This window comes from Glycine max, chromosome 18 (genome assembly GCF_000004515.6).
Source record: "Glycine max cultivar Williams 82 chromosome 18, Glycine_max_v4.0, whole genome shotgun sequence".
Classification (NCBI taxonomy): Eukaryota; Viridiplantae; Streptophyta; class Magnoliopsida; order Fabales; family Fabaceae; genus Glycine; species Glycine max.
This window is the reverse complement of record NC_038254.2, coordinates 7,808,546-7,831,503: the sequence shown is the minus strand read 5'-3', so window position 1 is coordinate 7,831,503 and position 22,958 is coordinate 7,808,546. Positions and strand designations below refer to the sequence as shown.

At 31.4% G+C, this 22,958-nt stretch overlaps 2 protein-coding genes across 2 annotated transcripts; one reads left to right on the top strand and one right to left on the bottom strand.

Annotated features, from left to right (window-relative positions):
• Positions 1-7,912: 7,912 nt before the first annotated feature.
• On the bottom strand, positions 7,913-10,492 carry LOC100782039 (probable serine/threonine-protein kinase WNK11). Its single transcript, XM_003552968.5, has 3 exons — positions 10,293-10,492; positions 9,223-9,726; positions 7,913-8,733 (listed from the first exon to the last, which is right to left on the bottom strand). The coding sequence occupies exons 1-3, from the start codon at positions 10,293-10,295 to the stop codon at positions 8,341-8,343; spliced, it is 900 nt and encodes a 299-aa protein (XP_003553016.2). The 5' UTR covers positions 10,296-10,492; the 3' UTR covers positions 7,913-8,340.
• An 8,222-nt stretch (positions 10,493-18,714) lies between these two features.
• LOC102669439 (FRIGIDA-like protein 1) lies at positions 18,715-22,871 on the top strand. The gene is made up of 3 exons (XM_006602097.4): positions 18,715-19,672; positions 21,771-21,934; positions 22,008-22,871. Exons 1-3 carry the CDS (start codon positions 18,820-18,822, stop codon positions 22,626-22,628), a joined length of 1,638 nt encoding a protein of 545 aa, XP_006602160.1. The 5' UTR covers positions 18,715-18,819; the 3' UTR covers positions 22,629-22,871.
• The last annotated feature ends 87 nt before the right edge of the window (positions 22,872-22,958 follow it).

Sequence of the window (22,958 nt, the reverse complement as noted above, 5' to 3'; positions counted from 1 at the left end):
CAAATCCCAGAGACTCGTCGTTCTTAAATGGGTCAAAGAACTAAAGTTACCAGATGGCTATGCCTCCAATTTATGCCTCAAATGAGGTCTGAACTTTGAAGTCTAATTTCTCAAATGATCAAAGTTTAAAAAATACACACACAATGTCTCTATTTATAGCCTAAGTGTCACACAAAATTGGAGGAAAATTTGAATTTCTATTCAAATTTCACTTGAATTTGAATTTGAATTTGAATTTGTGGAGCCAAATTTGGAGTCAAAATTTCACTAATTATGATTAATGAATTTTAGCTATGGTTCAGCTCACTAATCCAAGATCAAGTCCAAGATTCTCCACTAAGTGTGCTTATGTGTCATGAAACATGTAAAGCATGAAGGACATGCAAAGAGTATGACTATATGATGTGACAATGAGGTATAGCAAGCAAATGCTCACTTCCCCCTTAGGCTGGTCCAAAATTTAATTGGATTGGACTTCTCCCAATTCAATTAAATTTCTCTCCCAACACATACATCAAATAGTGCACTTAATGCATATGAAATTATAAAACTACCCTTAATACAAAAACTAGTTTAGGTGCCCTAAAATGCAAGGGCTGAAAAATCCTACATTACTTGGGTACTCTTCCAACACTATGGAGCCCTAAATACAAGGCCCAAAAATAATGAAATCCTAATCTGATATGTACAAAGATAAGTGGGCTCATACTTAGCCCATGGGCCCAAAATCTACCCTAAGGATCATAAGAACCCCAAAGCATTCTCTTACATCTCTAGTCCAATCTTATTGGAGACTTCTATCCAATACCCTTGGGGGGTAGGATTGCATCACCAAAACCTATTTGGAAGCCCCTTGTTGAACTTAACCAATTTTTCAGAGAACTAACTTTGACAACATTAAATGTTGAACAACTAAGAGTTATGGAAAATAACATACGTATGTTGTTGTGTAAGTTAGAATAAATATTCCCACCAAGCTTCTTTGATTCAATGAAGCACCTTCCAGTTTATTTACCTTATGAGGCAAGACTTGGTGGTTCAGTCCAATATCGTTGGATGTATCGTTTCAAGAGGTATAAAATGAGTAATCATTTATACAACATTGTATTATATAATCATTTTTTAAAAAAATACTTATTCATATTAATTTTAGGTTTTTACACTCCCTCAAAAATAAAGTCAAGAATAAGGCTAGAGTCAAGGGATCGATTTGTGAAGCGTACTTAGTGGAGGAGACATCTACCTTTGCCTCGTTTTACTATCTTGATCAAATTGCAACGAGAAGGACTAGGATGCCTCGAAATGTTGATGCAGATGAAGGTTTTTCATCTTCTCCTCATATATCAATTACCCAGGAAGAGTGAGTGGTAAATCCAAAACGTATTTGTTGGACCAAGTTGATCTTCATGTTGCTTACTTGTACATTCTTCAAAATTGTCCAGAGGTTGAGCCATATTTAGAGTAAGATGATTTTAATACTTGTATAACTCTAATTAATAATTTAATGATGTTATGTCGTGTACTTTGCGTAATTTGTTTTATCATTTCTAGTATTTATGAGAATTTTTTGAGGGAGCTGAATCCCACTGCTTTAGATGCTCAACTTAACCAAGACATTTCATTCAACTTTCCTACATGGTTCAAGCAATATGTAGGTTAACATCTTATATATTATTCAAATAATATTTATTCCATAATGATATGGTTTTATATACGACGTTAATTGTCAAATTTTTTAGGTTCTAAATCCAGAAAATAATATTTAAGATTCAATATTGGATAATTTGGCATGAGGACCTAAGAGAAAAGTTGAATCATGGCCTATCTACATTATAAATGGTGTTTACGTACGGGGAACTGATGGTCAACCAGAATCTAATTTTTATGGAATGTTGTCTGATATTATTCAATTGGAATATATTGGCATCCCATTGATGAAGTTAGTTCTATTCAAGTGTGATTGGTTTGATAATACTCCTTATATAGGGACACAAGTAGATAAAAAAATATGAGATTGTTGAAGTAATGCAATCAAAAAGATATACTAAAGCATATGACCCATTCATATTAGCACAACAAGCAAAACAAGTTTATTTCGCAACATATCCCGAGGGAAATCGAGGATGGTTAGTCGTAATGAAGACAAAAGCTCACAACAAAATCACTGACAATATAGTAAGTGAAACTGAGCAAGAATTTCCATACCAAGATGATGAGCTTGTAGGGCTTCAAGAAGTGTTGGAAGTTGACTCTGATGTCATTAATGAATCTCTTGTGGATGTTGATGGAGGTGGAGAAGAGATAGATGCAGACTTACTTAAACAACTAGACTTGGTTGAACCAGACGAAGATGAATGCATATTAAGTGAGAATGAGATTGAGAGTGGCTTTGATGATATAGATACTTCTTAGGTAATTCATACATTAAAGTTGATTTCATGTCTTATGTTCATTGTGTGTGTGTGTGTGTATATATATATATATATATATATATATATATATTTGTATGATTGTGGTTTGTAATAATTATTACTTTTGCTCTTGTAGTGAATATGAAAGAGAAGATAAATGACCTATTTTTGTGTAGAAAACATGTTTATGTGAGGTTTCATTAACAAGATGAATTTATTTGTTTAGATGACAGACAAAGGTAGAGGTGGTGGTCGCAAAACATTTAATCGTGGTAGAAGACATGGTGTTAGTTTAGGAGATCCAATTACCACCAACCCTTCCACCTCTTCCATTCACGTATCAACCTAAGAGTCGATGATTCATGTAGATGGCAGACAAAGGTAGAGGTGATGGTCACAAAACATTTAATCGTGGTAGAAGACATGGTGTTAGTTTAGGAGATCCAATTACCACCAACCCTTCCACCTCTTTCATTCATGTATCAACCTAAGAGTCGATGATTCATGTCATTGTGCCGACACCAAACACACTTCTTACAGCTCAAGACCAACCAAATTTGACCTTTGTAAGGGAGTCAATTCCCACTACCCTTATTAGAGATGCTTCACCTTTTACGCCAGATGATTCTCTTACACCTGAGTACCCACCTGATTCAAATTGTGAATATATTGTTGATCAGAGGCCTTTCATTCGTGCATATAAAGGAGAGTAAATGCATTTTATTCAACTATTATTTTTTTCTTAAAATGTTTTTTAAATGTGATATTGACAATGTCTTTATACATTGGTTTCAACCAACATATGGATGCTTTAATATAATATCAGATATCATTAGAGCAAAGTTCGATGAACCAACTCCAAGTTGGTTGAAGGTATCAGTTGACCTTTGCGATAGGTGGTTTAGAGAGTTTAAGGTAATTTGAATTATGGTCTAATTTAAAATGGATTGTTTCTTGTATCATTTCTAATTTAGTTCTTATTTCCTATTTGATGCAAAAATAGTATAGGTGGTACCCAACAGAAGTGCGAGCCATTAGAACTATTTTTGAGACAAAAGGTTCACGCATTTTGAAAAGTGCAAAAACAAGATCATAAATGGCCAAGATAAAAGAAAGTGGATAACAACCAATGTTCAAGCAGCCTTGGATGAACATTAGGGTTCTATAGATTTCCTAAACAAGAGCTCCACTACTAAGGCAAATCGATCTATTAACAGAGGAGCCTCAGCATATTGTGGTGGTTTCATATCTACTGCAGCTCATTTTGAAAAGCTAGTAATTTCACTTTACACACACACTTCACTGATTTTCAATTCAATGTTTTACAATTTTAACCCTTTAAACTTATGTAGCCAAAGGAGTTTCAAAGACCAACAACTGCTTGGGAGGTGATGGAGAAAACTAAGAAATTGAAGTCAGGAGAATGGATTAATGATAAGTCTTGCGAATTGGCGGTAAGTTGTTTTTTTGCTAATTCTATCACTTTATTTGATATATAGTGACTGGTATTATAAATGAACTCTTACCTTTGGTTAATATCTCTTGAATTTATTTTTTCTTGTATTAGTGGTGATTTTCTTGAATATTAATCCTTATATGTCTACAAATTTAACCATTTATCTTCATACCTCACTTTATATTGAAGGAGAAATATCAACATCGTTGAGAGGAAATCTTTCAACATTCGACAGAGGAAGGCACATCTACATAGGATTTCCCTAACATTGTTACTTATGTTAATGATAATGAAATATATTTGAATGTTGTTGGAGGTCCAAATTATAAGGGAAATGTGTATGGGCTAGGTACTTTGAGCAAAAGGTTTAGTTGCTCAAAATTAGCTCCATCTACTTCTATGGCTCCTGTGGAAGACCAAATAAAGGAAATGCATGAGACAATTAATAAATTGAATGTTGAGCTCTTGGCAAAGGCAAATAAGGAGAAGACACTTGAGGAAAAGATGTTGCAGCTGATGGAGAATCGTGACCCCCAAAGTTAGAAGATGCGACAACAAATGCAAGAACAAAATGAGCAAATTCGTCAACAAAATGAACAAATGCAACATATATTACACACTTTCATATTCAGTCTATCATGCCAGCTCCTAGTCCATCGACTACCATAGCGGATGGAACTGAGCGCCATGTTGATGATACTCAGGACATGTGAAAGGATCATTTACTCCTGGTTATTGTTTATTTTACTTTGATTATGCATGTTAATTATGAATTTGAACTTTATTAAAAATTAGCAGATGAAACTTTATTTTACTTTAATTATGCTCGTTACTTTGATTATACAATTTAATTAAAAATTATATCTACAGTCAATAATTATTAAGCAGGTAAAAAATGTAATAAATGGAAAAACAAAAAATACAACATTTTTTCGTTTAGCCATCAAATATGCGACCGAAATAAATAGCGACCGAATACCAACAAAACTGCATTTTAATCTGAAATGATTAGCGACCGAATTATATTTTTTATGTACCTTATTATAAACATAGCTACCAAATTAGTGACAGACAATAATTTAATAAAATTTTAATTTAAAATTAGTTATTCAATAGCGATGGAAATAGTGACCGACTGTTATTTTAATTTATGTAATATTTAAATTTTTATTATTTATGAGCGACCGAGTTAGCAACTAAGAGTTTCGGTTGGTGAATTGGTTCCAAGTAAAATAGCAATCAAATATGCAATGACCGAATTTATTGTCTTGCAAATGATTAATTCAGTCACAAAATAGCGACCGAATGTAAATTTAGTGACTAAGGATTTAGTGATGAGAGTTTTTGCGATGCAAGTAAGTCGGTCTCTATTTTGGTCACTAAATCTTTTAGCAACCGAATTTGATTATTTAGCGATTGATGTTTTGGGTCGCTAAATCTTTTTTTTTTTGTAGTGTTATTTGTCAATGAACACTTTGATATCGTATATGAAAATAAATATAAAAATATCTTAGATTCTTAAGATAAATTTAATAAAAAAATCTTAAAAAACTACATTTAATAAAAAAATCTTAAAAAAAATTAAAGCGGTGATACACCACAATATATTTAGAAGATCAATTTAAATTTTTTTTTTTATTTTTGAAATGTAGATAGTTAATTTTACTAAGTTGTTATAAATTTCAACTCAAACAATATTCATTTAAATTACATTACTTTTTTTTTACAAGATTTAATTTACATTACTGAAATCACATGGAGACCAATATTGACAAACGGTCAATGCATATTTACATTGAAGAGGAGAACGCAAAATAAAAAGTTATCGCAATTTGCAGAGAAGCACTTTCAGAGAAGAGTGTTGTCGTCTTGTTTAAAGCAATATGACTGTTATCATCGTATTTTACCAGAAAATGAGCAAATCTAAAATCTAACTAGTGGGACAGCCACTCATTAAAGTTAATGCTTTAAGATCAAGAGACTTTGCCAACGTTTTCTTCTTATCAATTTGACAATTTTGCAGTTAAAAGCAATATTTAAATGTGGCTTAACTTTAATGTTCTTTTAATTTTGAAATATATTTTATCATTTTGAAAAAATATACATGTAAAATATTTTTTTAGAACTATTTTCATCTTTTTTTTCCCTAAATTGAATTTCAATATTTTAAAAAAATTATCAATAATAATAATAATAATAATGTATCTCAATAAGAATTTTATCATAAATCTAAAATATAATATATATATATATATATATATATATATATATATTCAAAAATATCTATTTATTACAAATTTTAATTATAATGTAATTTATAAATTCAAAAGTATTTATTATTATAAATTTTAGTTATATAAAATAAATATTTATTATATGCACTATACGACTAAAATGCTAATTATTTATTTAATCTTCTCTCTCTTCTCACCCAAAAATTTGCATTTCACATATATTATTCTCAAACTAGTAAAACAGAAATTATCTTTCAACCATTTCAAATTATTTTAATTTTATTTTTATATGTATACATGATGTTCTTAATTTACTATCTCTTTCAATTTATTTTCTTTTATTTTTATTTTTAAATTGAAGTTTAATAGTTTTCTTTTAAATAAATTGTCAATAGTTTAAAACAATATGTATCACAATTTAAAATATTTATTTCATATCCAAAATATAATTTATATATTTAAAAGTAGTAAATTTTTTATGTTTAAAAAATTATTTATTATAATTTTTATTTATAAAATATTAGTTAAATAAAGAGTGATATCCATAAAAATATATTTAAAAGAGCGTAAAAAAAGTTTTCTTTATCATTTCTGATTTTAACTTAATCAAGAGGGATAAATAAATTAATAAGATAACTTTTTTTACTGCAAATTAATAAGATAGTTCATCTCACCAAATAATGACTAGAATAAATAAAGTTTATCATTTATTTATCTTCACTTCCATATCTTTACCATTAAACTGACCCATTAAAACCCCATTATTAATTAAAAAAAACCATGGATTTATGTTATTGGATGAATTGAATATACAATTTTCCGGCCATTGGCGGCAACCTTCTTTTCAAAACCTACCAATTAAATTTTTCTATTCTCTGTTTTGGCAATCAAATTAAATTTTAAAGTCAAAGTCTAACACCGTCATTGCTTGTTAATAAAAAGAAATCAGACTGGTAACTACCATAATTTGCCAACAAATTTGGTTGGGATTGCATTGCATGACAATCCATAATTTACCTAAAGGCTCTTTTCGTCATACCCACTTCCCTTTATCATAATCCTTTCCCCTTCTTCAAAAGTCATTAGGCCAATTTTCAAAATTTAAACAAACCATTTGCTTGTTGAAGTTAATCAAGTTATCATCATCTCTGGGCTGGCCTCCAAGATCAAAGGCTTATTCAAACTTTTGACTACACTTTATGTTTGACTTCAAATCAAATGAAGTACATATTTCAAATTTCCAATGCTCTTGATTGTTCCAACTTCCAAGATCTTATTATCATGATCAAGAGGGACAATGAAATATTAGTTAAATAGAGAATGATATAAGAAAAAAGATGAATAATAATTTTAAAAAATCAATCTTATAAATTTATTTATAGATTTTATTGTTTAGTGTTAATATTATCAGAAATATAAAAAAATGTACTTATTATTATATTAAAAAATTAAAATAATAATAATTTTTTTTAAAAAAATCATCTTATACATAATTATAATGGAAAGGAACAGAAGGAATGTTAATTTTTGTTATATTATTTGTTTTAAGATATACCAATAACAAATGAAATAAATGAGGAAAACTATAAGAATTTGTGATATACGAACAAATGAGAATATTATTCAAAAATAGCATTTAATACTCATATTTTTTTTTAAATAGCAAATATTTTGATACAAACTAAAATATTAAGAATACATACTATTTCAAAATGCAAATGTTTCATCACTGAGAATTTCATAAATGATTAGCAAATCTTAAACTACAATAGCAGAGTTGACAATCTGTAGTAGTACATAGAAAAGCCTAAAACTGAATTTATTTGCCACTCGTTTTCTTAGTTGTTGTCATCACAGATACTAAGCTGGACCACTTATAACATTTACTGAAAAATATTAAACTTTGGTAGAATTTTTAATGTACAATATGACAATATCGCCAATCAAGAACACCCTTCAACACTTGTCCAATTTCACAGCCCCACAAAGGGGAAGAATGAAAAACATCTCAAAACAAACACTTACCCTGTTATATCTTCATTCTTCACCCCATGCTCAACCCTTATCCAATTACACACCCTAAACAAAGATAAAAATAAACCTAATACCATAGTCATTATCAAGCCTACCCCAATTGACTTATCAACTCAAAAAAGGGATAAATCATTTATAAAAAACACATCAATATATCAATATAGTGGCATTATTATCTTATAAACTAAAGATAAGATAATTTTAGTCATGGAGCATTAAAATCGTCATTTTCGTCACCATCAAGCACATCAAAGAAGGGGTCCTTGAGCAACTCAGCAGCAGAAGGTCTAGCCCTTGGTTGAGCAAGGCACCTCTCAATGAAAGCCTTCACCTCAGCATCTTTGATCTTGTTCAAGGCCTGTGGTCTCACACCTGATGACACTTTCTTGTATATCTTGGCAACACTGTCACACTCGCTATATGGAATCTCTAGTGTCACCATCTCTAAGACACACATTCCAAATGAGTATATGTCAACCATTTCAGTGTAGTCCTCATCATATAACTCAGGCGCCATGAATTCTGGTGTCCCAAGAATTGAATGTGCAGAGTGGCTCTTCCCCACTATTGCTGCCAAACCCAAGTCGCCAATCTTAACCTAATACACATGAAAACAAAAATAACACTCGTGACATCTTGCAATAAACACCAATGAAAAAATAAATCATAACTATACTAATTTGACCATGATTTACTAATTTCTTTTTTTGTTGAATTCAGGAAATCCTCTATATTGAGATCCATTTGAGGAATGACCTATTGGCTTGCTAAAGTTTAATGATTATACATTAAACATGTATCAAATGAAAGCAAATTTCATAAAATCATAAGCATCAATAATTTTTAAGGCTTTAAAAAACAGTCAGACAGTTTTGGGGTATGATGTGATCACAATTGCAACCTCGTTGTAGTCGAGACACTCCCAAAACCTTGACATTCGGCAAAAAAAAAACACGGCCGCAGACATTTTTTAAAACCTTGATAATTCCCATTAATTTTTTTTTTTCTCTTTTGGTTAATTTTCATCTTGACAATCAAGAAAACATGGATTAGAAAAAACATTTCATTTGGGAAAAGAAAATGTTACCTGGCCAGTATTCCCATTCACAAACACATTGCTGCAGTTGAGGTCTCTGTGGATGATACAAGGGTCATGCAAATGCAAGTAATTCAATCCTTCCAATATCTGCTTGGACCACTTTTTCAAGGCCCTCATGGACACATGTCTGTGCTTCTTCCTGTACTTCCTCAGATTCCCACTGGTGCAGACCTCAGTGATGAAGTTCAAGGTGTTGTGCTTCTCATCCCTCCAAACACTGTAGAGGGAAATGATGTTTTTGTTGGTCAAGCTTCTTAGCAACCTCACTTCAGAGTAAAGCCTATCCAGCATGGCAGGGTCATCACTGAAGTTCCTCAGCTTCACTTGGTTCCAAGCCACCTCTATTCCCTCTTCTTGATCAAATGCCCTATACACCTTTTTCACAGCACCAGATCCTAATAGTTCACTGTATCTGCCATATCTTCTTGTTGGATCAACTTCAACAAATGGTTCTGAGTCTTTGTCAGATGCATCAGACTTAACACTCGGCATCTAGAACCAAAACATTGATCACAACACCATCAAAATATTGTGCATATAATTAAATAAATGAATAAATAAAAAATTTGCTTCTTAGGTCTAATTTTCAGAGAACAAAATCATCATGGTACTATAATTTGTGGGAGAAAAAAGGAAGAAAGTAAGCAACCCATCATAAAAATTCATATAAAGATTCTGTTTCTACACAGGAAATTAAAGAAACAAAAATCTGGGATGTTAGTATGAATGAAGTTCTGATCAAAATTAATCCAGGGGGCAAATAAGAAAAAAGAAATCAAATCTTATGGCTATTTTTTTTTTCAAAGCAAGGGATTCTCATAACTGAAAGTTGTGGGACTAACCCTTGAGACAAAAAGATCATCGAAATAGGTTGCCTTTTTCAACAAATTTATTTCTATAAGCAAGGTCAAAGAATGGAATCCTTGTCAGCATGCTTAACAAACCTAGTTATTTACTAACTGTGTTGAACCTTGTTGGTAACTATTGGTATTATTTAGCACATTCAGCAGAAGAATAAAATTATAATGCAGCATAGAGAGAAAGGTAGAGATCATTACCATGAGGAAAAATCAATTGCCTTATGAAGAAAAGAGAAGCTGAAGAAACACCACCACTATGTGAGAAGCAGTAGAATCGAATGAGACACATAAACAAGAAAAGAGGAGCCGTTGGTGGCAACTATACATACAGAAAATCAAGGAGAATATGTCAGTTAAATGTGTCGTTAGATTAGGAGTAGGATAGATATTGGAACCGCTTTACAAAATCTTTTCCTGATTGGTAAACAAAAAATGCATTTATATCTTATATCTTATTCAACTTCTCATTATCCCTTTCATCAATTTAAATGAGCAACTCAAATAAAAAAGTCTACATTATCTTTAAGAAATTAATTATATATTGTTGTTCAAATTCAAACTATCGTTGTTTAAAAAATTCATTTTAAATTATTGTAACAAAAATATTTATTTATCTAAATTTTGAATTTTCGTTATCTTATTTTTTTCTTCAAGTTTTTAACCTTGGTGTACCCTGAATTACATGGTCATCGGAGCTAATAGGTTGTTAATTTGCTTTTCAATAAAAACTGTTGAAAAGGGAAAGAAAAAGGGGTATGAATCATATATATTCTGGCTATAACGTGAATCTCATAATATCGGTAGATGGAAATATTCTTATTTTAACGGGAAAATATTAAATTAAATTTTATTATTATTCCTAATAATTAAATTTAATTATTAATTTCTTTATATATTTTTCTAATGAAAGAAAAATGTTTTAAGGATGACAAACGGGCGTCCCGGCGGGTTGAATTAACCCGTTTTTCTAATTTTATTATTATTCCAAAATAATCAATCTGTCAACTACGTCTCACGTATTGAGGATAAATTTTACTATTTATTCTTTTAAAATTATTTCTCACCTATAACAAACAACTCTCATTATTTCCATCTCACAAATTATTTCTCTCTTAAAACAAAATAGCCTAAAATAACCACGGAAGATACTTCAGATGGCTTAAGTCATGTGAATGTGGTTTTTAACATTTGTGACAAGTTTTTAAACACACCGTGAGTCTATGTTTGTAGATTAGATTGAACTGATATCGAATGAAAAACTAATTCAATCTAATCATTCTAATTTATTTAATTCATTATTCAAAAGGTTTTGTTTAAAACATTAATTCATCCGGATCCAATCCAATTTAAAGTGGTTTGGATTTGATTGATATTTGGTTTTGTTTATTTTAGAAAATATTAAATAAATAATATGATATATAATAAATATAACAAAAAAATTTAAAATAATTTTGGCCTAGTACCCAAATTGGGAACGTTGCTAGAGGTTGTTTCCTATTGATTGGGAACCCTAGTTGGTGGGGGAACATGTTGGTAAATATTTGTGTTTTAATTTAAAATTTATAAATATATATTAATTCCATTTTATAAAATAAAATATTTATTTTAGATTTTCTTAAGATTTTGTTTTAATGAGTTAACTAGTTTGTTAGATTTGTTTTGACAACTGTAGGTTAGTTTCCAACGGTCATATCTTCAACTCATATTTATATTTTGTTTGTTACTTAAGGTGACCTGTACCTATATATTCTCTGATAGACCTATAGTCTCGTCCCTTTCTCCCAAAATTTTCTATTTCTTTTCTTATAAAATAATTTATTTCTTGAGAGTAAGAACATTGGTGTTCATAAGGTTCGGGGCTGCACACGATCGGAACCAACGGGTTGGCGTATCTTGGGAGAGGAGCGCAATCAGAATTTCTTACCCGTGCAGTGAGGGCGTTTTCTCTTTAAGGATAGCGTTTACGCGCTTCAACCCAGGCTATATTTTTTTTCTCCTAATTTATTTTTTCCTTGTGTTTATTATATGTTATAATGCATTATTCATGTGCTGTCAATTAAATTTAATTTGCTACTGTTATTTTGTTATTTAATTCAAGATTGTGCATCTTCTTCATATTTATTTTCCTTCATTTTTATTTAATTTTTCTAACAGTCTTAGAGAGAAAATCGTTATCACTTTCTTCTTGCACAGTCTTTACTACAGTAGCATTCTATTTTACCAAAATATCTATCATGAATATGATTGACTCCCCTTTTAGTAAGTCTGAAAAATTAATGGATGAAGACACAATGTATTATGCTTTATTAAAAATGTTTTATTATATTATTTCATTTCCTTAAATTTTACATTAGTGAGAGATTGTTGAAAAATATTTTCTTATAATTTGAAATTTAAAATATATTTTCTTTATTAATGATGGTTTTGAAGAGAAAATGCTTTTAGAATTAGTTTATGTGAAAAACTAAAAGCATACTTCTAATTTCATTCCTATATGATTAGAAAACTATCTTTTACTTGGTCAAATAATCCTGTGAACACAAGTCTTTAAAATCAGGACATTTGTTGTTTGATTTTTAATTTTTATTGTTTAATGTTATTATTACTACTGCAAGTATTTTGTTGTTACATGTTGACTGATTGTCTCTTTATTTATAACTCATTGATAAAAGATAAGCCTGTGAAAATATAACACACAAAAATAATAAAATAAACACTTTGGTGAAACTTTATATTTTGCATGTCGTATTCTTAAAAGAGTACCTTATAAACAAAAAAATAAAATCTTTATGAGCTATGAAGAAAAAGAGAACCAAATTTGAAATATCTTAAAGTGTGGGAGTGTCTAGTAAAGGTTAATATCCCTATTAATAAGAAAAGGAAAATTGAAAAAAAAAATAATTATATTTTGTTGGATATTTTTTACATAATACTACTTATAGATTCTTAGTTATTAATTCAGAAGTATCTGAAATTTCTAATGGTACTATTATGGAGTCTAGAGATGTGACTTTCCTTAAAAATATTTTTTCTTGAAAAATAAATTTTTAAATCTTTGTATGGTTTGAAACAAGCTCTAAAGCATTGACACAAAAATTTGATTAAGTTATTCTTTTGTATGATTTTCAAATTAATAATAGTGATAAATGTGTGTATGTGAAATAATTTGATGATAATGAATGCGTCATTTTATGTTTGTATCTGGATGACATATTGATATTTGGTAGTAATATGAATTTCATAAATGATGTGAAGTTTTTCTTGTTTAGAAATTTTGATATGAAAGACCTTGGTTGTGTAGATGTGATTTTGGGTATTAAGCTTATAAAGAAAAATGATGACATGACTTTTACCCAATCTTAGTACCTTGAAAAGCTATTGAAGAAGTTTAATTATTTTGATGTGAAACATGCTTTTACTCCTTATGACTCATCCATCAAGTTAAAAAAAAATTGAGTAAAGGAATTTCTTCACATAAATATTCTCAAAGTATCGGTTCTTTGTTGCATTTGACAAACTTCTCTAGGCCTGTTGATATTGTACATGCAGTTGGTAGATTGAAAAGTAATTGAGGGATTTAGTGATACAAAATTGAAGTTCTGATTTTGATGATATAAAAATGACAAGTGGTTATGTCTTTGCTTTAGCTAGTTGTGTAGTATCATGATAATCTACTAGACAAATTATTATTTCACATGAAAGCAAAAATTATTGCTTTAAATACTGCTACTAGTGAGACCAAATTTCTTAAAATATATTATGTGATTTGTCATTGTTGAATAAGTCTATACCTCCAATTCCAATGCATTGTGATAATCAAATAGCTATATCTAAAGGGACTAGCAAAATTTTAATGAAAAAAAGAAGACACTTAAGAGTGAGACATAAGTCTATAAGAAATTTGATTTCTCATGGTGTCATTTCTCTTGACTTTGTCAGGTCAGTAAATAATATTGTGGATCCGCTTACAAAAAGATTGACATGTCAACAAGTATTTGAGTCGTCGAGGGGAATGAGATTAAAACTCATTATTTAGTTACAACAATGGACACCCGTCTCCGTGTGATTAGTGATCCCATGAATGGAGTTCAACGGGTAACAACGAAATTGTTTGTTGACTAAAGTACACCAAAATGAAATTTGGCGGAGCTATTCCGTTTCTCATTCCTATGACGAGGTGTATTATAAATTGTGACAATATTAAGGTTGAGGTATTTATATATGTGTATTTTTGGTAAAAAAAAAATACTTCTTAATGAATCTGATGACAATTATTGTAGGGGTGGGGGTCACAACCCACTCTTTAAGGATTCACCTAGTGAGTGTGGTGGTGGGGCCGCCACTGTGAGATATGGGCTAATCTCTAAGGGACACTCACGAAACAAGATATAAGCGCAAGGTCGTGTAACGCGCTACTACTGATTAGAACCTAATTGAACACCAATATTGTAGGGGTTGTGTACTAAAGTCCGGTTAAAGAATATGTAGTTCAAGACAATCAAGTCACTACATTTTTCTCGGGTGGAAGTTCATAAACACTAGGTAGGCTCAAACCCGGAAGATTCCTTATACCGAAATACAATATCACATGCTCTTTCTCTTATGTTTTTATACAAATTATCTTTTAGAAAATATATTTTAAAATTTTAAATTATGTGGGGGAATGTTGGTAAATATTTGTGTTTTAATTTAAAATTTACAAATATATATTAATTCCATTTTATAAAATAAAATATTTATTTTAGATTTTCTTAAGATTTTGTTTTAATGAGTCAACTAGTTTGTTAGATTTGTTTTGACAACTGTAGATTAGTTTCCAACGGTCATATTTTCAATGGTCATATTTTGTTTGTTGCTTAAGGTGACTTGTGCCTATATATTCTCTTTCCTCCTTTCTAAAAACATAACAGAGCTACAGTCTCATCTCTTTCTCCCAAAATTTTCTATTTCTTTTCTTATAAAATAATTTATTTCTTGAGAGTAAGAGCATTGGTGTTCATAAGGTTAAGGGATCCTTTCGCTACACACGATCGGAACCAACAGGTTGTCGTATCTTGGGAGAGGAGCGCAATCAGAATTTCTTACCCGTGCAGTGGGGGCGTTTTCTCTCTAAGGATAGCGTTTACGCGCTTCATCCCAGACTATATCTTTTTTCTCCTAATTTATTTTTTTCTAGTGCTTATTGTATGTTATAATGCATTATTCATGTGCTGTCAATTAAATTTAATTTGCTACTGTTATTTTATTATTTAATTCAAGACTGTGCATCTTCTTCATATTTATTTTCCTTCATTTTTATTTAATTTTTCTAACAGAACAGACCTAGAGGAGAAGGAAAGCTCGGTGGAAAAGGCAAGTGGCAACCACGGGGGGCAGTACAGGAGGAGGAAAAGGAATAGGTGCATGACCCAAATGCTGATCATCAATGGCAAAGACTCGTAGATCGATAACTGTTGAAAAAACCAGATATTGAGAAGAAGGTGACAGGTAAATTTCCATCTGTGATATTGGATATTGGGAAAACACCTTATTAATTAAAAGCTTCATGTGCAGCCTCCTTCACTCAAACATCTCAGAACATTTGGGTGTCTATCCTCTTTCACATCATTTGAATTGTGATCACTTTTCTTTGGCACATCGTGCGTTTCTTGCAGCTCTTGAATAGGAAAATGAGCCAGTAAGCTACACTGAAGCAAAGTGAAATTTGTGCGTTGAAAATAATCAAACATGGACTGCATGTAATGCCACGTACAACTTGTGAACTAAAATGGTTGAAAAATACTCCAATCCCTTGTCATGTCCGATGTCCGAGACAACACCATGTCCTGATTGAGTTTGATGTGTTTGACAGGTGTCTACATGTTCGTGTTCATGTCGGAGTTGAGTTTGATGTGTTTAATAGATGTCCATGTGTTTATGTCTGTGTCGGTACTTCATAAATACTGAGTTGTCTTGACATTTCTCACCCGTAAGCCATGCAACTTTATTGTGACGGTCAAACAGCATTGCACATTGTTAAGAATCTTATCTTTTCCAATGAACACACCAAGCATATCGAAGTGGACTGCCAATTTGTTGGAGATGCAATCCTTGCTTTCTTTTTCTACTAAACAAGGTTGGAATTCACAATCTTCATCCCCCAATTTAATATACATGTACATGTGAGTAAATGGTGGAGAAAATATTGGGAGGGAAACAAATTAATATCAATTATATTAGAGCGAATAGAGATAATCGAGATAGAGTTGATTTTTAGCAGATTTTGTTGACATTAGTGTGTTGTACCGTAAATAGGTTCTCCGGTATATTGTTATTGTAAATAGACTCTCTCTGGTATTATATATTTTGGCCCAGTGGTTATCAATGAAAAGAAAGAAAACATTTTTCGCTGCCAAAGTTTGTTAACATCACATCTATTTGATTAGGATTTTAAAAAATTATTCTAGTATAAAAAATTACGTGAATTTTAAAATAATTTATAAAAATATTATAACCCATCAGATTGTGTTAAAAAATTATGATTAAGATTTTATAATTTAAATTTTAATGAATTTATATTGTAAAAATTGAAACTTTTTTTTTTATATAAATTTATCATATTTAAAAGAATTTCATAAATTTTAAAAAAATATTCAAAATTATAAAAATCAATAAAAAAATAATAATAATAACCATGAATTGACTTCTCCATCACATTATACGAACAAATGTCCGGGCCATAGAAGCAGCATATAGCTTCTAATTTCCCTCAAATTCACTTGTAATTGTAACATCTTAGAGCTTGGAATTTGATGTCAACTTCCAGTCCAGAGACATTATACAAGATGTGTATCCCTCCTACACACAAGCAACTTGACGTGCATCCCCTGAAATCATGATTACTACGGTAAAAAAAACAAAGTTGTTGTATGGTAATATGAATAATATTAGTTCAAGAATTGAAAATTGATGAAATTGCATTCTTTGAGAAGAAAGTTATGAAAAACAATGAAATGAATTATAGGTAGTGAGAGAAACAAAAGTAAAAGTATGATAACAGATAGAAAAAAAAATCTGAAAAATTTTAGAGTATGACTGAGATTTTTGGATAGATATTTTCTTTTACTAAAAAATTATATCAATATGAAATTCATCAAAATTCATCCTAAAAATAATTTATTGAAATCTTTATAATTTTGAATTTTAAAATATTTTTTAAATTGTAAACAGTTTTAATTAAATATTATCAAATTTTATTATTATTACAAAATAATCCTAAAAATCTTGATCGAATATAATAAGATTTTTTTTAATTAAAAATAATGATTAAATATGATAAAACTTTTTTACATAAAAAATATTTTTAAAATCTTTCAAAATTTCCAATTAAATACACCCTAAACTTTATTTTTATAATAACTTTAAACATTAAAATAATAATATTCTTATTAAAAAAATTAAAATAATCATTATTTGACAACTTAAAAATACGCGTGATTTAATAATTCAAATAATAAAATAACATTTTCGGTGGACTTGTTATGGACTCACTATGGAGCCTGCATCACTAATATGCTCATGTAGGATTGTAGAGAATCTAAGAGTATTTTTAATTAAAGATTTTGAACTCAAGATTCATTTTTCGTCAAATCTCTCTTTAGATAGACTCTCAAAATCTCCCGTGTGAAGGTTTATTTATTTATTATAAGGGAAAAAACTATGAAGATTTATTTATTTATTTTATAATGTCTCCCTTCCTAATTTCAGAAGAAAATAGAAGAGGGGGACAACAACAAATCTAATCACCTATTCATTTAGTTATGAAAAATTAAAGAGTGTTTAGTTCAAAAATGACACTAGCTTTGTAAATAACATTTGAAAAAATGTGCTTTTAATTTCTGTAGTTTTTGATCAAACATGATTATGTATTTTCATATTAATGAATTTAATTCTGAAACGTTAAAAAATATAATAAATTCTTAAAGAGAAAAAAAATTAAATTCACATAATTTTTAAAATTTGAAAATTAAATTCTTCAACATAAAAATGAAAATAGAGACATTGATCTTGAATGCAAATATTGGAATTGAAAGCATATTTTTCATGTAAATAATAGGTTAGTTTAAAAGTAATGTTTAAAAAGAATAATTCCTAAAAAAAATGCATACAGTACAGGAGTTGTTAGTTTTTATGGTTACTTAAAAAATAGAAAAGTACATTTTTAATTTTTTTTTGAAAGAATAGCTTAGATAAACACTTATAAAAGGACATATATTAGCTTGATGGTGACACTGATGATGGTATAAGTAGTTATGTTATTTTTTTTTAATGATTATGGATTAGTAGAGATATTTTAAGAATTAATTATTATGTTATTTCTAGATTTGATTTCTGTTTCTTGAATTTTGTAAAGATTTGATTGTTATATTATATTTGAATTTTTAATATTTTAAATGATAAAGTATGATATATTTTTAAACAAATTTTAAATATTTATTTTAAAGATATTAATTAAGAAACTTAAAATATAAATATTATTATTGAGAGAAAAAAATTATATTATCATAATTTTATTTAGATTCTCCTGTAGCAGAATAAATATTTGTTTTAACTCCTTAAACAACAACACTTGTTAACAAATCATATTCTTAACTTAAATTTTGAGAAAGAAGTAATGAGTTTTTAAGTGCCAACCTCCCACTCGATTAACGTTCAACTTCATCTCTGAATTCACAAAGCTCTAACAATGGCTACACTGAAGACGATCTCTGCAGCACTGAACCTGGTCGATTCCAAGAAAGAGAATCTCAAGAAAGCCTTCGACGATCTCCAATCCCTTTTCTCTCCCCTCCCTCTCTCATGGTCCGACCTCGATTCCCACTTCACCACCGTCCACCACTCCCTCACCCACCGCTTCCACCTCCTCCAATCCCAATCCGAAACCCTAACCCTAACCCCAAATTCCGACCCACCACCCCAAACCCCCCAAAACGCGAACTTTTCGTCAAACCCTACCGACCCATCATCGAATCACGACGAATCTTCACCTGGGGTGTCCCCCCAAAACGACGCCGTTAAGGGCTCGGTCACGCCCAGGAACGAATTGGTCGCTTTCTGCGAGAAAATGGACGGTGTAGGATTGATGAATTACGTCAATGACAACTTTCAGGATAGGGCAAGGATTCAGGCGGAGCTTCCCGGCGCGTTTCGACACGCGCCGGACGCCGGCGCGATGGTTCTGGGAGCTTTGGAGAGGTTTCACGGGGAGGGTAGTGGTAATGAATTGAAGGAATGGGAATTGAGGAGGATTAGGAAGACTTGCATTGTGATGTTGAAGCAGTTCAGGGTTGCTGCTCTGAGTGTGAGTGCTGAGGCAAGTGTGAGAGCCAGGAAGTTGGCTTTGGCATGGAAAGAGAGGTTGGTGGGTGATGATGACAATATGTTTGGAGCTTTGGGGCTTTTGCATTTGGTTTGTGCATTTGGTTTTGTCTCTGAATTCAGCTTGGATGAGCTTGTTGGCTTTTCGGTTGCGGCCCCGACTAATGAGGAGGACTTCCCAGAGCTGTGCCGGGCGGTTGGGTTGACGGAGAGAGTTCCTGGTAAGGATGTTGACATTTTTTTTTATGAATTGATGGTGTTTGACATTTTGATTGATTGGGGGATGATACCATTGCTGTTTTGTTGGAGTTTAGTATTTCGAAATATAAGGATATAGTTTGAAAGAAAAATGATTCTTGGACCTGACTTTTGTGCCCATATTCCGACTCAGGGTTATTATAACCGTTGGTATTGATGAATGAGAATAAGAAAGAGAGAAGGGAACAAATGAATGGTAATGTGAGTTATCCACTTGCTCTGGATGTGCAAGTAACATAACTTAAATTGAATGTGGCTCTTGTTTCAACTTTGTTTTCTGTTTTATAGATTGTCCATAAGAAATGATGAAAATAGGAAACAATGTGAAAACAAAAAATATGGTTCGTAAATGATGAAAATGAAAAATAAATAAATAAATAACTAAATGCAGCCTAAAGATATTACTTTTATAGTGAGCAAAGTGAAGTTTTTAAAGGGGCTTCTTGTCTTGGAAGAGCTAGTAAAATTCCCTTTGGTAAAATTCAATAATTCAGTAATGTTACGTACGTGTGAAATTTTGTTTATAACCATTAAAATATTTGGCAAGAGAGATGGTGTGTAGTGTACCTCCTCTTTTAATGTGGATGTTACCATCCTCCATGTTTTAAAAAAGGACAAAAATTTCATTCTTTTAATTGGAAACAACGCAAGTTTCACAGGTAAAATCATAGTTTTATGTTAAGACAAAAAAAATTGAATAGTGTATGAGCCCTTTTCGTTACACCTTCTCAACCCCTCTTCCTGTCAATCATACAGATTGTTTCTTCTGAAATTATGGAGCCATGGCTTGCCCTATAAACATCCTCCTACCAATTCAAGTTTTGTCATCTTAAATGTAATCTTATGGCATGTGTGACTATAGCAGATCATAGGATGTTGCTATTTACTGTTTCAATCATATCCTTTTTTTTCACTCAAAACTCAATGAAACAAACCCCTGGTGCAATTAGTAATTTTATATGATTGATGAAACCGTCATGGTTTTATGGATGAATTAGACCCTTTTATCCTATTAACAACAGCCTTATCCTATAAGATGGGGTCAGTAACTTGGAAAACACAATGTCATTGAGCTCAGTCAAAAACCAAATTCTCGTGAGTATTATTCACCATGAGATTCCTTTTAAAAACCAAACTCCTTTATCCTATTGGCATAGAGAAAAAAATTCAGCTACTGATATGACCTTTTCATTGCCTTCCACTGCCAGTTTGCAGTATTAGCAATGTTAAAATGTTGATCCAATGGAAGTCTTTTGTCACATCTGAGAACACATTCTCTGTGGAGTCCTAAAGCCTATTAAAAACTCAAGAAACCTCAGTAAGCTCTACTATGCATGACCAGAGAGGAATCACACTTATTAAGTGTGCCCTTTAGAAACCATTGTATTGGGCCTAAGGATCAGAGGCCCACCATTTCTTAATCAGACGATCCACGGTCCCTCAATTGATAAGCCTGAAAGTTGCGAGCACTTGCTCGGTCGGACAATCTGCAATCGGACAGGCCATTTTCCTTGATTCTCCCCTTGTTGTCTATTTAGAGGATGCTAAACTGTATATACAAGTAAGGAGGTTAGTATATACATAGTCACACATGAGCATGTGTGCATGCATGCAAGAAGAGGCATTAGTGGTGTAGCCGTGTAGGTAATAGGAATAAGAATGAATTTTTGTTAATTTATGATGATGTAAGAGTTTTATCACTTTTATGTTTCTCTGATTATATATATATATATATGAGGAGGGATCCACTTATTCCAAGATTAATTCTTCTAGAGTTACCCCTTATCTTCACCATTCATTTTCTTTGAATCTAATAGATAAGATTAGTGACTTATTACAACTATTAGATTTCAAGAAAATGAATGGTGAAGATGAGGAAGAGTTACTCTTGGAGTAAGATGATCCTTCCCCTCTCTCTCTCTCTCTCTCTCTCTCTCTCTCTCTCTCTCTCTATATATATATATATATATATATATATATATATAGAAAAATGATGCTTAATTTAGTGTCACTCTCTTAAAGTAGTTTTCTTGGTAACGCAAGGCTTGTTGTGGTTTGCAGATATTGTTCAAAAACTTATAGATAAGGACAAACATATTCTGGCTGTCAAGTATATTCTTGAGTTTAATCTTGCTGACAGGATTTCACCTGTTCCTATTTTGAAAGCTTGTGTGGATGAAGCTAAGAAACTTGGTAAAAGACTTTTCCAGGAAGGAAAGTCATTGGTAAGTGTCACCTTGATTAATAAGCCCAATGAATGGTGCCCTAAACCCTATATTTATTTAGGTATTTTTGCAGAATGAGAGTATGTCTAGAGAAATTAATACACTGAGATCGGTGATCAAGACTATTGAGAGTTATAAGCTTGAATCTGAATACCCACTAGCTAGCCTGGAACAGCATATAGAGCAATTAAAGAGGCAGAAGACAAATAATAAACGTGCTGCACCAGCTCCTGCTGCAAAGCCTCCTCAGCATCAACAGCAACAACAACAGCAAAAGAGAAATATGCAGAACCAACAGCAGCAGACTGGGATCAAGCGTCCTCGAGCATCAGCACCAGTTGGCCCTGCAGCTGTCCTCAAGAATGTCAATTCAACTATTCACCACTACCAGCAATCTCTTGCCCATCAATCAGGTTTGTTTCCAGAGCATCCAAATCCATACATGAGCTCGCCAGCCATGCCATTTGGCATGGTGGCTCCTACCCCAAATGTTCCTCCTTATGCAGGTCCTTCAGCTGGGCCTTATGGTCATGATGGTGTCCCAATGGGTCCCAGTGGCAACCCCAATCTTGGTGGTTCTCATCTTAGCTTGTCAGAGCCACATGTGCAAACTGGTGGTTATTATGATAGAGCCTCTACTTATGGTGGGATTGGGCTGCAACATTATTACCAAGCATCTTATTATCCTCAATAGATCAATAAATCACTTAATTTGCCAGTACTGAACTGGAGGGTTGATATACTAGTTTCTCCCTGACTTTACACTCTGACTGTTATGTTATCAAAAGCTAGTTTGCAATTTTGCGTCATTGACCATGATCCTAGGACAAGAAGTAGATTCTGTAAATAAGAATTGTGAGGTAATGTTTACTGTTACAATTTTAATTACTTGAATCACTTTGTAATTGTATTTATAAAATTATTTCTAGGTTAATCATGGTCATGAGTCTTTACAAAGTTGTAGTTTCAAGTGTGAATGATGAGTTACTTAACAAGTCTACTGTTTTTCATGTGATTATAGGTG

What these genes read in the sequence shown, in the direction of transcription:
- LOC100782039 (XM_003552968.5), bottom strand. An exon ending in TGAATGGGAATACTGGCCAG is followed by an intron (nt 8,734 to 9,222) that starts GTAACATTTTCT and finishes CATGTGTATTAG; the next exon opens with GTTAAGATTGGCGACTTGGG.
- LOC102669439 (XM_006602097.4), top strand. Translation starts at nt 18,820, where the DNA reads ATGGCTACACTGAAGACGATCTCTGCAGCACTGAACCTGGTCGATTCC. An exon ending in GTTGACGGAGAGAGTTCCTG is followed by an intron (nt 19,673 to 21,770) that starts GTAAGGATGTTG and finishes TGTGGTTTGCAG; the next exon opens with ATATTGTTCAAAAACTTATA. An exon ending in TCCAGGAAGGAAAGTCATTG is followed by an intron (nt 21,935 to 22,007) that starts GTAAGTGTCACC and finishes GTATTTTTGCAG; the next exon opens with AATGAGAGTATGTCTAGAGA.